The sequence below is a fragment of the Salmo trutta genome, chromosome 14 (genome assembly GCF_901001165.1).
Source record: "Salmo trutta chromosome 14, fSalTru1.1, whole genome shotgun sequence".
NCBI lineage: Eukaryota > Metazoa > Chordata > Actinopteri > Salmoniformes > Salmonidae > Salmo > Salmo trutta.
The window spans coordinates 46,041,409-46,055,453 of record NC_042970.1 but is presented as its reverse complement, the minus strand read 5'-3'; the positions used below and the strand labels follow the sequence as shown (position 1 = coordinate 46,055,453).

At 44.4% G+C, this 14,045-nt stretch overlaps 1 protein-coding gene across 2 annotated transcripts; it reads right to left on the bottom strand.

Annotated features, from left to right (window-relative positions):
* Positions 1–454: 454 nt before the first annotated feature.
* LOC115208234 (hyaluronidase-2) lies at positions 455–13,606 on the bottom strand. 2 transcript variants are annotated; one of them, XM_029776122.1, is made up of 4 exons: positions 13,435–13,606; positions 7,708–8,677; positions 3,416–3,505; positions 455–2,779 (listed from the first exon to the last, which is right to left on the bottom strand). In XM_029776122.1, exons 2-4 carry the CDS (start codon positions 8,659–8,661, stop codon positions 2,387–2,389), a joined length of 1,437 nt encoding a protein of 478 aa, XP_029631982.1. In that variant the 5' UTR covers positions 8,662–8,677; positions 13,435–13,606; the 3' UTR covers positions 455–2,386. The 2 variants fall into 2 exon arrangements, with proteins under 2 accessions (XP_029631982.1, XP_029631981.1); XM_029776121.1 differs by lacking the exon at positions 13,435–13,606 and adding an exon at positions 11,392–11,662.
* Between the last annotated feature and the right edge of the window lie 439 nt (positions 13,607–14,045).

Here is a 14,045-nt window from a genome sequence, read left to right as displayed (position 1 = left end):
CATTCCCTTCAATATTCCAATTGTACACACATCAATGGTATTACACGTGCCAAAACATTGGATCAACTTTGACAGGAGAGGGGGGGGGTCCCTAAAGAAGCAGAGGCTCAGTCTGGTTTTAGTTATAAAACAAGGCTCACTCTGTACTCTCAGCCAAATATTGCTTTTTGGACGAAGAAAAAAAAAATAATTGAGAGGGAAAAAAAGGAAGGTAAAAGCCACAGAGGGGAGGAGCCCAAGGAACAGCTACCAAGTGGCAAAGGCCCTCACGTGATAACATCACAATGTTATAGTTGTTTTTATGATGACACGGTAAAATCCTACAACAACTCAATTTAGCTTCTCTATACTGATCATTCATGGGGGCCAAACATTTGAAACAGCTCACCCTGCAACACGTGGCAAGTGATTAAACTGACTCACTATGATGTAAATAATGACAGAACAGCATAAATCCAAGATTCAAATTCATTGAGAGCCTTTTAATATTTCAAGTTTAATGTAAATAACTACTAATTACAATTACATCCAATCCACATGTGACAGTAAATGAGAAGCATGTTTGGGACATAAATAAGAGCAGTGAAGATGACTAACACAGAACCCCCTGGAGGTCTGACTGTGGTCCCCTGAAAAAGCGCCCGGAGGGTCATGTCTAGATGGGATACAGCTTGTGAAATTGACGTCAAAGGTAGAATTTTTTTTGTGCATTTCAGCAAACCCACCTAATTCTCCTAACCTGCTGTGTAAGTTATCCTAAACCTGTTACAAAAAGTCAATTGACAAAAGCTGTATTCCTTCTAGATAAAAACCATGCATGAGAGGCCAGAGCCATTTTCAAAGGAATTTTGGTTTCAGGCAACAGAAGGAAGAATAGAGTAGAAACAAATGGCAAAATGAGCAAAACAGTGCTTTCAGTTTTGGTTTGCAATCCTCACAGACCCTCAAATAACATCTACAAAAGATAGATGATAGAGGCACCAGAATAAGGATGACAGACATGTTAGGCCAAACACACTTTTTGGAAAGGCACTTCACACACACTGGCATACCGTGTCATCTGTGCCGATGTGGTGTGTTCACAAATGTCAAAGAACAGGTTGGCTAAAAATATGAATTGAAAATGATTAGATGAGTCTTTCTTGTTAATGTGATTGAGGTGATTCAAATGTTGCAAAAGCAGTGCGCGTGACACAGAAGGACAGCTATATATAGATGAAAGGAATTCCTTGCCACAATGCTAAGCCTCACTGAAGCTCATGAATATTCGAGAGTCAGTTCCAAATATTCCAGTTATTTTCCACCACAACATTACAGACTTGAAAAAAATAAGACCGTAGAAAAAGAGATTGTTACAAAAAGATATATATAAACTTTAAAAAAGTTCTGCTAGATCAGAGATGGTTGAAGGTATAGCCGTCTAGCCGAGAGAGGTAGGACTATCCAAGCACAGCGCAGGTCTCTTCGGACAAAAGCTTCACAGTGGAACAGTCTCCATCAAAAAGTAGCATTCTTGTTGTGTGGTGCGTTAGTTTCGGTTGTTGAGATTTCTCAATTCCCTCGGTTCCACATAAGGCAAGAGAGAGGAACATTCTAACAAACTAGTCTTACCAGTAGTAACCTTACCAGTAGTAACCTTACCAGTAGTAACCTTACCAGTAGTAACCTTACCAGTAGTAACCTTACCAGTAGTAACCTTACCAGTAGTAACCTTACCAGTAGTAACCTTACCAGTTTTTATAAAAAAATGTAACTAAGCAAGTCAGTTAAGAACAAATTCTTATTTCCAATGACGGCCTAGGAACAGTGGGTTAACTGCCTTGTTCAGGGGCAGAACGACGGATTTTTACCTTGTTAGCTCGGGGATTCGATCTAGCAACCTTTCGGTTACTGGCCCAACGCTCTAGCCACTATGCTACTTGCCGCCCCTAGTAACCTTACAACCTCTGATGACACAGTTCACACAGACACACTCAATATACAGCTGAGGTCACCATTCATACACATTACAGACATCTTAGTTCTAGTTCTGGCTGCTAGCTCCAGATGTCTTCCAGCTCTGGTGAAGGGAGGGATAGACCTTCCTTTCTACCTCACAACACTCACAATAAAAACATCAAGTCAAAAAATAGAAGGCCTATTTTCCCACTTCACATGCTGTCCCTTTAAGCTTGCGTGGGTAACTGAAGTGTACTGAGGAGCATCTTCAGTCCCCTTCTTCACCCTGTTGACAGATGACACTCCCATGTCCTCTTCTCCATATGGATCAGTCCCACAGAGCAGCTAGAGCCCATCCCTGACCAGGAATCCCCCTGAGGCCCAGCAGAGGCCAGGACTGTGGTTGTTTCCCCCCATATTGCACGTAGTCAGCTCCTGCTCGCCTCCCTCAGTGGAGCAGAGTGAGAAGCCCTAGAGGGAGTAACAGGGTCAGTACGGACCACACTCCCCAGACAGGTGCGGCAGCACTCTTCCCCAGCTCTCTCTGGGCACAGCCCTCGCCCTTGTACCCGCTGTAGCACTGGCACTGGAACTGTTGCCTGTACCTAGCCAGCTCCCCCTGATCTAGCTGACCTGTCACCTTCAGCCTGCCCCCCTGGACGCTGATGCTGTGGGTGAGGGGGTTGAGGTGCAGGTAGGCGTCAGTGTCTGCGAGCGTGCGGAGGCAGCGGCCATGGGAGGTGCACAGCTGTTGGCTGCACAATTCTGCTGCCGTAGAGACGTTAAGCAGGTACCGTCCAAGCGGACCGCGTAGGTAGTCATTCAGACTGGAGCAGCTGTTCTGAGGGAGGGAGGGAGGGAGGGAAGCGAAACAGGTGCAGACTCAGAATGGACCAATACATGTTAACATTTAAATTGTGGATAGACGGACAGGAAATAGTTGTTCCAGAGGGGAACACCAGGGGTGTATTCATTAGTCAGATTCCGTTGTCTGTTGCAAAACGTTTTTCAGCGGAAATCGTTGACTCCGAACAGAAAACGTTTTGCAACAAAAACTTGATTCTATTGAAAAAAAATACATGTAGGTCCCTCCCTGTTTCGTTCTGTTTTCGCTGTTGGCTTCAATTTGGTTCCTGCGACTAGTGAATACATCCCAGACTGATGACTCAAAGTCGTCATGCATAATCTATGAACGATCAAATAGGGGTGTGTCCCAAATGGAACCCTATTTCCCTACAGGGCCTTGGTCAAAAAGTAGTGCACTATGTAGGGAATAGGGTGTCATTTGGGAAGCACGCCAAATGGTGTCATTCATAGATAATGAATAGTTTGAGTCACTGTATAGGGAATGTTCAGGGAGAACACTCACATTGCTGCTGCTGTATGTACGTTACAGAGGGGAACACCAGATTGAGTCATCAAACTAGGCTATGGATAATCTATTCGTGATCAAAATAGCTCGAAGGAGAACACTCACTTTGCTGCTGGCGTAGGTATGGTCTCCCCAGACGATGACCCCAGCTGCTCCCAGGGCTACACTCTCCCCGATGGTGGACACCAGGTCTGTCTGCAGAAACACACACACACACTCAGTCCGGCAGCACATGATGAACACACTGGCCACGTTTGAGATCGACTACATTGCAGCCAGCGACCACAGACTGACAGATCTACAAATCATAAATGAGTGGTCATTCATGACGTAAGGTGATTTGTAGTTCAGTCAGTCAGTGGCTGACCACTATGACGTTGAACGTAATCGATCTGAAACACACACACCCTGCCCTCTATGAACAGGAACATGTCATCATTTAGTTAACACTGACCAGCTGAGCTCACCCACGCCCTTCACAGTTCACGCCCTTCACAGTTCACGCCCTTCACAGTTCACGCCCTTCACAGTTCACGCCCGCGTCCCAAATGGCACTCCTGTTCCCTTCATAGTGCACTACTTTTGACCCGGGCCCATAGAGCTGGTCGGCAGGTAGCCTAGTGGTTAGAGAGTTGGGCCAGTAACCGAAAGGTTGCTGGAGCGAATCCCCGAGCTGACAAGGTAAATATCTGTCGTTCTGCCCCTGAACAAGGCAGTCATTGTAAATAAGAATGTGTTTAACTGACTTGCCTAGTTAAATAAAAAGAGCTCTGGTCAATAGTAGTGCACTAAGGAATAGGGTGCCATATGAGACGCATTCCCATTATACTCGACATTCTGAATCATCCAATCTATTCTCAAGACACCCTGATTTAAAACACAGACACCAGATGTGTCACTCTCCCACACACACACACATCCTTTCACTCCGACACACTCGTTCAACATGAAGAGATATAGGGCAATTATATCATGGAGTCATCAGTTCAGACACTCCAACGAAGAAATTAAGCATGGCGCCGACAGGCCTGTCGGCTAACCGTGACGCCTCGTTCATTCATTCAGAATATTCCGACACGCAAAAAAAAAACGTCTCTCTCTCGGTCCATCTCCCATCCGGTGCGTCTGTGTGAAGAGTGGTCCAGTGGGAAAGTAAACAGTGACGCCCCAGCTGACAGCAGCTCATTCATCCAGTCAGATAGACACACTAGTACCAACTCCTATAAACATCACCAGACACAAAAATTGCCAAAAGACTCCAGCCACCTTGAGACATGTACTGTTCTCCATAGCCCGGCAGGCGGTACCGGTGCATCAAGGCTCAGACCAACAGACTCCTAAACAGCTTCTATCCCCTGGCCATAACACTGTTGAATGGCTAACAACTACTGCTGACCCTCATACCTACGCTGCTGCTAAAATCATTATTGATTCGATTTATTACTACCACTACGCTGTTGTTCATGGATTGCCATTAGTATCCATGTATCCTGCTACTGGTCACTATTACTCCTGTTTACATGTATATATTACCATAAGTATACAATATATATATATACACAGTGTACAAAACATTAGGAACATGACAGACTGACCAGGTGAAAGCTATGATCCCTTATTGATGTCACTTAAATCCACTTCAATCAGTGTAGTTGAAGGGGAGGAGACAGGTTAAAGAAGGATTTTTAAGCCTTGAGACATGGACTGTGCGCCATTCAGAGGGTGAGTGGGCAATAAAAAAACATTTAACTGCCTTTGAACGGGGTATGGTAGTAGGTGCCAGGCGCACCGGTTTGAGTCATGAACTGCAACGCTGCTGGGTTTTTCACGCTCAACAGTTTCCTGTGTGTATCAAGAACGGTCCACCACCCAAAGAACATCCAGCCAACTTGACACAACTGTGGGAAGCATTGGGGTCAACAACAGTCCATGTCCCGATGAATTGAGGCTGTTCTGAGGGCAAAAGAGGGTGCAACTCAATATTAGGAAGGTGTTTTTAATGTTTCGTACACTCAGTGTATAATCCTGCTACCAGTCATTTTTCAGCTCTGTTTACATGTACAGTATAACAGTTAATGATTATAAAAGCCTAGAAGCCCATCAATTCATTTGTGACTCTAGTTTGGGTAAGAATCAGTTGCTTGAGACACGTGTACACGTACACGTGCGTGTTATTGGAAAGTTGCCGATGGGTAATGACATTTGGTGTAGAAACCGCAGACAGACATATATAGGTTTCTGGGGAAACACAGGCGACTCTGTTGCTGTGTGTGAGTGTGTGTGTTCTATATTTAGCACCTGACATATTATGTAAGCCATGGGCTTTAAAAAAAAGAGAGAAAAAAGGAGAGCCGCACATTCTAGGAGCGCAGACGCAGTCATTTTATAACCAAAGTTTCGACAGGGTATAAAGCCTTTAACCCTGTATGTGGTCTTGACTGTATGTGGTCTTGACATCTCACGGGGCGGCTCCTCTCATCAACCATATTTAAAAACCGGAGAGCATTTTGATGATGGATCGTTAGATTTTTAGGCCCTGTCAAGAGTAACACAGTGCTTTGCAAGACCAGAAGGAACCGGTCTGTGATTATCCACGTCGCTCAGAAAGACCGCACACTGATGCTCTTGTGGAAACGTGATTGGCTGCATCTACACAGGCAGCCCTATTCTGATCTTTTTCCCCCCCCACTAATTGGTCTTTTGACCAATCACATCAGATCTTTCCACATCCAATCTTTTTCGGAGCTGATCTGATTGGTCAAGACCCATTAGTGAAAAAAAAAGTATTGTCAGAATTGTGTAAATGCAGCCATGCAGTCTCACACACACACACACACACACACACACACTAAACTAAGAAAATCCATTGGGGTGCAGAAGACCAGAGATGCTGAGGGTGGCTTTTAAGTGCATCTTTTCATTGACGAAGAAAGCGGACTCGAACAGGCTGGAAAAAAGATGGCGGAAGCGGACGATGAAGTGGATTCTGAATCTAACGGCGGTAAAAATCAAGGAGATTTGGAGTATTGTCCAAGAGAACGGAAAACGGAGCAAAGTAGTATACAGTGATGAGAATGTCCCTTCGTATCTTGTAGGAGAACGGTTTGTTAATGAGGAGCAGTTGAGCAGAGTACCAATCTTGAAGAACCCATTTGAGCCATCCAAGCTGGTGGAGAGAGTGATGGGTAAAGTGAAGGCTGTGAGGTTCACGAGAGGCGGGCTTGTTTCAATTTTTTGTGCTTCTGCGGATCAGAAAGGAATGTTCGTTGCGTCTCACCCGATTTGATAAGTTTGAAGTGTCCCTTCGGAACAGGGCACCCCCCCTTAAGGGGGGATTATAGCTGGCGTCTCGTGTGGTTATATTCCTGGAGTGCTTGATGCACGTCGGATGAATCGTGTGGTGAATGGTGAAAGAATGAGCAGTCTATATGGCAGTTACATTATATGGAGTTCCTCCCTGCAGTCGGGTTATATAAACTACAGTCAGAGCATTTATCCCAAGACCAATGCAGTGGGATCATTGTAAAGCTTTTGGACATGTTTCAAGTGTTTGCAGAAGGGAGAAGCCCGAAATGTCCAAGTTGTGGAAAAGATCGTATCGTGCGTTTTAAAAGTGAGGAAAATGTGACATGTTGCAATTGTGGTGGGAACCATGAAGCTACATACTTCGATTGCCTGACAAGGGTAAAAGAGAATGAGGTGGCCAAACGCAGGGCTGTCCAGAGCATTTCATATGCAGCAGCTGTTAATGGTTGAGGATTTGAATGGTGCTCCTAAAGAGTCCATGGTGGTGGATAGGCCTTCACTGCAGGCTGCAGGGGTTGCCTTTCACTAGCAGGACCCTGATATTTTAAAGGTTTAAGAAGGTGGACTTTATGGCCTTTATAGCTATGGTGATTAATGGCACTGCCAAGGTGGAGAGAAGGTCCAGGAAGATAGATATTGTGGACGCGGTGGAGTTACATGGAATATTGGCACAAGCCGTACCACCCTCTCAGGCCCTAGAACCCAAGAAGGAAGATATGGAGATTTGAAAGAAGGAAGAAGTGGGAGTTTTGTTTTTGTCAATGTACTATTTTTATTTGGGTGGATTAGGTTAGGGAAACTATCACATATGGATTTTCTTTTTACCTCGTTTTTGTTTTCAACCCGTCCAGTTGGCTGCGGCAATCTACCTTTTGGGGTTGTAGTCCGCCATAAAATCCACAGAAGAATAAACTGAAAAAAAACAGCTATACTAACAGTCCGCTGAGAATTTCAAAAGCTACTGTGCGCCTGGCTGACTTCTTCCTGGAATAACAATAACAGTGATATCAGGTCTCTGCACAGCACAAGCTATGGTCGTGGTGAGTAGCCTAATATCTATAGGTACAGAATGAAACAACGTCGGCCCTCACCTCAGTCAGCAGAGTCAGCTCGTTGGCGTACGTAGGCCGGGTGTAGACGAAGACGGGCCGTGCCACCCCGTCGCCCGCCGAAGCAAGCCGCATCCCCTCCTTCACCCGGTTCCGGACAAACTGCCGCCCGAACGTGGTAGAGCGCAGCACCGTGCCCATATAGACGGAGGGGAACAGAGCCGTGCTCTCAGTCCACAGCCAGGTGAGCTGGTCATTGCGGGCCACCTCCACGTCAGGGCAGCGGCCTGTGTAGTTCTTCAGGCCGCTCCGGTAGTCGTGGTTGTAGCAATCTGGGAACAGGTAGAACCCCCACAGCTGGTTGGGCCGCAGGCTCTTGGCCAGCCTGAGGGTCTCCAGCATGAACTTTCGGGCCGACAGCTCAAACTCCTGCTGAGCCACTTTCCCCACTTGCTCCGGGGGCCAATCCGGGTTTTTCTCGGCCACTAGTTTCCGGGATTGGTCCCGGTACACGTTCTTGGCGTCCCAGTTGCGGATCCACAGCGGACGCCACTCCTCCCAGTCAATGACGGCGAGGCCTTTGGCGTTTGGTTCGCGTATGTATTTGTGCAAACTTTCGGGCATCTTCTCCTGGTGCTGCATGAGACTGGCGGCCTGAGGGATTCCACCGTTCACCACGGTGCCGTCACGCTCGTAATACGGGTACAGCCCTAACCGATCCTTATAGAAGATGGTGAGGTTCTGTCTGACGAAGCCCTCGTTAGGCGAAGCTACGATCTGGAACTGCTCCAGCGGGAAATGCACACCGTGCCGGGGGCCACAGTCTTCCGTTGGGGCATTCCAGGCGAGGAGCAAAGGCTTCTGGGAGAACAGGGGCCATCTAGTGGGCTTCAGCTCTTCAGCTCGGAGGACATTCCTGGGAACGAGCAGAGCCAGGAGCAGCAGCCAGGGAAGCTGGCCAGTCAGGGCCAGGAATGTGTGAAGCGCTAACCCCATGACCACCTTCTCTGCCCTGGAAGAGAGAAACAATGACAATGCAGATCTTTAAAAACACAGCCAATGGAATCAGTCACTCCAGTTAGTTTCTCTGTATAGACTATATCATTTGGCCTTGATCCAAAGTAAGCTATTGCTGAATTAAAGGGCATGTTTAGTTACTGTATACTGTCCCTAAGGTGCCCTCACAAAAACTAGTGCTCACTGTGTTGTGTAATAATTACCCTTGAGCAAGACTGGGTGTGTTATTGACAGCAAATCAACATTTTCTTTCACACACTGACTGGCACACAGGAAATGACCATCCAACATGACAGGGTATAATAACGTGTAAGATAGAGGGACATTTAAAATTACATTTTGGTACTCTACTAACATTGATTGATTGATTAAAGGTAATGTAAGCCTTACGGCTGACCCAAATTAGTCGTTAGGCTGTTGGTCGACCGAGATTGTTTTAGTCGAGCAGTAACAAATATATATACACACACAGTACCCGTAGAAGGTCTGGACACACCTACTCATTCAAGTGTTTTTCTTTATTTGTACTACTTTCTACATTGTAGAATAATAGTGAAGACATCAAAACTAAGAAATAACACATATGGAAACATGTAGTAACCAAAACAAAGAGCTAAATCAAAATATATTTTATATTTGAGATTCTTCAAAGTAGCCACCCTTTGCCTTTGACAGTTTTGCGCACTCTTGGCATTGTCTCAACCAGCTTCGTGAGGTAGTCACCTGGAATGCATTTCAATTAACAGGTGTGACTTGTTAATTTGTGGGATTTTTTTCCTTAATGCGTTTGAGCCAATCAGTTGTGTTGTGACAGGGTAGGGGGGTATACAGAAGATAGCCCTATTTGGTAAAAGACCAAGTCCAAGAACAGCTCAAATAAGCAAAGAGAAACAGTCTATCATTACTTTAAGACATGAAGGTCAGCCAATCCTGAACATTTCAAGAACTTTGAAAATGTCTTCAAGTGCAGTCGCAAAAACCATCAAGCACTATGATGAAACTGGCTCTCATGAGGACCGCCACAGGAAAGGAAGATCCAGAGTTACCTCTGCTGCAGAGGATAAGTTCATTAGTTACCAGCCTCAGAAATTGCAGCCTAAATAGATGCTTCAGAGTTCAAGTAACAGACATCTCAACATCAACTGTTCAGAGGAGACTGTGTGAATCAGGCCTTCATGGTCAAATTGCTGCAAAGAAACCACTACTAAAGGACACCAATTAGAAGAAGAGACTTGCTTGGGCCAAGAAACACGAGCGATGGACGTTAGACCGATAGAAATTTGATTAACCACATTACAATGATTGAGATATGGAGACGTTATTATAAATTAAACTGTTTCACGAAAATGTTTGCAGCCTCCTCGTGTAGCCTATTACCAGCAACTTCAGGGGAGTAATTGCAGAGTCTGCTAAAGCCAGCAGGAGGTTGGGTCAGGTTACGTTTTTTATTTAGTTTAGCTGGATCTCTGGCACCCTCTTAAGGAATTGGTCTTATTCATCAAATGGTAAGCTTAAAGCATCAGACAAGCTCAATGCATATAATTGATTTTATTGAAACACCGGTTGTGTCTATATCGAAAAATACACTTTTAAAATATTTAATAATAGGACGACTTTCGGTCCAGCAAGATTTTTTATTTTTGGGAGACAGCCCTAGTAGGCCTACAGTAAAATGACTAAAATAAAAGCATAGGCAAAGAGACAGACACAGAACTGATTGACAATGCATGGGGATATTATATCTTATTTCTGTCCTTGTAGACAAATACTGATGACTGCATTTGACCTTGCCTGGCAATCAGACTTGATACCTTTGGTTCACAGTCAGAATAATTCCGTACATTTGTTTGGAAAATTGCCTCCTACAAGCCAAAATGTTTAATAAAATGATATTTTAAACTTACCATACCGGTTGTCCAGTGCGGCTGGCCCTTTTGCAGGTAGGAATGTGAGACAATATATACACAGGAAAGTAGAATTAAATAAACGTTTAAGTGCTTTTAGTGTGCTCAGATTTCTATCACCTGAAGCATGCACATAACCATTTTATTGGCAAGTATGCATGCTTTTTTTAATCGTGACAGCATGATTCCGGTGATAGAATTCTGAATGCACTACAAACGCTTTGAAAAGTTGGTAACTATACTTTCCTATGGCTATATTGTCTCACATTCCTACCTGGAAAAAAAAAACAACCACATGGAAAACCGGTAAAGTACAAAATATAATTTTATTCAACACTGGCTTGTAGGCCTAGAGGTCGCGAGAGGAAACTTTTATGATCCAAACGCTCATTTCTGCCGAACGTAGAACCGAATTGCAATTCAAGTTTTTGGTGTCAATTTCTGCTGCCTTTGACGCGATCCGAATAGAACAATACACTCGAATGTAAAACCAAACCAGCTCGCCAGTTTCCCCCACAATGTGATTTGTCTGAATGATTGTCATTAAATTAAACTAATACGTTCGCGAAGTAATTAACTTTATATGAAAACGAAATTCACCACAAGGTCATTCGAGCACACGTTGTAGCGGTAAACGCCGACAAAAGTTAGCAAGAGCTCGTTTCACATTCCTGCGTTTACGTATTACTACATTATAGCCAAACACAATAGAACGGAACGGTGAATGATACACCTACGAACTGGGCAAGAATATCACACTACTCGCTAGAAATGTAGCAACACTAGTTGACCAAGTGATTCTGACCTGTAGCACACGACTCTCTCCGTCCCAGGACACCGGTTTATTCCACTCGTGTGGTTTCAAACAAAAAACGAGATAGACGACTCTGCGGAGTTCCTGATATACGTATCATTGTGACGGAAACTTTCCAGCCGTTTTCTTGCTGACAACATATTATATTTCGTGCGAATCCTATGTAGCCCACGTCACTTAATGTTCGGCATTGAGCCCGGTTCCAACTTCCAAGGAGATAAAAGTATTCGAGGTGCTTACGAGTTCAGCACTCCTCGTTCTATTCTACGGGGAATGGGCGATACATTTCGGAATTGACGTCAATGTTTAGGCTACTTTGTCTTGCTGATCAATAAAACATCTATGTCAGTGGTCTAATGAATGGGGGGTTAAAATGTGTATGTTAAAGCAATACTAATGTCTTTCTGTGGCTTTTTTTGGTTTGATATTTGCTTCCGATTACACCCCTTAAATTTCAATAGTGGTTTAGTCTTCCAATTTCGCTGAGGAAGGGATATCACTGGCACTGCTTGGGCTGAACTACTGTACAACGACTACTAGCTAGCCTGATAATACCAGCATCACATTACAGTAGTGTGGATGTCCACTATAAACGAGCATATAAACATTATACTGGCGGTAGATGGCTTGTTAGTCTGTGTGTGTGTTATAATTCAATCACAATATTGTAGTCCTTACTGATAATTTTCTGGGAACTGAAAAGCTATGTGATCATAGCTACTCGTTCCAACTTTTCAGGAAACTGCAATAAAGCTTGCAGCAATAAAGCGTACAGCTGTGTAACTACATCCTTTCATCCACGGTTCACCCCCTAGAAAGCAGGATGTCAGCTGCCTTTGAGTTTGCTGTGGACATAGCTGCTGTTCCTGAAAGAGTTGGAACCACTGACTCTCCGTGCTGACTCACCTGGTGGGTTCAAAAAAACGTACATTGGGAAACTTCTCCCATGGGTGCTGACCAAGCATATCAAAACCTAAAGCAGGAAATTCTGTCTCTCATTCTCACTGTCTGTTTGCTTCTTCACAGATGACATTTCAGTACAGGGAACACAGAAGACCAGACCATTTTAAGTGATCTGTGACACCTAAAGGTATCTTAAACAGGGCTTGCTTTACATCAGTGCCACCATGTGTATCTGTCTAGCTAGTCTGGCTAGTCTGTCTGCACTGAACGTCCATGGTTGAAAGCCTTGCTCTTTGCGCCTCTCTAAGCCATGTGGAGTGAGCAGTAATCGGGGCTTTAGTTTGGAGTTGCTACTAACACACCTGGAGTTAGCCTACAGTAGTAGTGAAGCCACTACAGTAGAGAGGGACTGTGTTATTGCGGTTTTCATTTAGCAAAATGCAATCATTGCTATAGTATGCCACCCACAGCTAGGCAGCTATTGACACAGATGTGTGCCACGGGAGGTTGGTGGCACCTTAATTGGGGAGGATGGGCTCGTGGTTATGGCTGGAGCGGAATCAGTGGAATGGTATCAAATACATCAAACACATGATTTCCACTTCTGAACACGACTGTCTCCCGTACATAGACTACACACACACACACACACACACACACACACACACACACACACTCACACACACACACACACACACACACACACACACACACACACACACACACACACACACACACACGCCCGTATGGGCACACAGACACTCACTAACTCACACACACACACATTAAACATATGAAAAAGCTGAAAAGACTTGTTAGAGGAAATTGTCATATTATCTAATTAAAATTACTTTACGCATTGAGGTCTGTGTGTGGTATTGTTAAAAAGGCATTAACGTGATGTGCCTCCTGTCATAGCAGATAACACACACTGTGTCTGAAATACAGCTGTTAATCATGCTGGGGTAACTGAGTCAAGGAGTAGAGCACATAATTTTTTATAATAATTTGATAAGTAATACATTCAGAGTAAGAAACAGAGTTTAAAAAAAAATAAGAACGCAGACAAATATGTGCTACAAATATGTGACCCTGTAATCAGTTTGTTGAATGAATCTGTCTCCCACTTACCCAACAGAGGCTACAGTCCTTTTCCTCTGAAATCTACCGAAGAGGTCTGGATGTGTAGTATAGACCAGTTGCTCTCCACCTTATAACATTGGCTTAAGTGTCTTGGGTCCCCTTGCGTTGAAAGTCCTTTGAATGTGCCAGTAGGTTAGGCAGAGGTGCACTGCCTCTCTCTCTCTGTTAGAAAAAACAGCCTTACGTCTTATTTCAACCTTTGGCAAACCCCACCTCTGTCCCTCCCCCATAACCCTGACAACCTGACCCCAGGCTCATGAATTCAATAAAATATACCATTCTCACCAGAGGCTCAAACAAACCAAGAGGCACTTCCTTTCCTCTCACGCTCACAAGTAAATTCAGACTTTTCCCTTCATTTATGAGTAGACTGACAGGTTGTTGGACTAGGTATTGGACTAGGTATAAATTCTATGAAGCATAGAGATACTTATTTTACAAGACAAATTATTACAAGACAATCCTCAAAGGCGCAAACCCTACAAAAATCCTGTGCGTGTGTGTTCGTGTGTGTTCGAGCATTAAGGTACATGATAGGGTTTAGCTTTGAAGCCAGGGGCTTTCTTTGTTTTTGTCACTGATCAGCTGACTGCAGGACG

What these genes read in the sequence shown, in the direction of transcription:
- LOC115208234 (XM_029776122.1), bottom strand. Translation starts at nt 8,661, where the DNA reads ATGGGGTTAGCGCTTCACACATTCCTGGCCCTGACTGGCCAGCTTCCC. An exon ending in AGCTGACTCTGCTGACTGAG is followed by an intron (nt 3,506 to 7,707) that starts GTGAGGGCCGAC and finishes GTGTTTCTGCAG; the next exon opens with ACAGACCTGGTGTCCACCAT. An exon ending in ATACCTACGCCAGCAGCAAA is followed by an intron (nt 2,780 to 3,415) that starts GTGAGTGTTCTC and finishes TCCCTCCCTCAG; the next exon opens with AACAGCTGCTCCAGTCTGAA.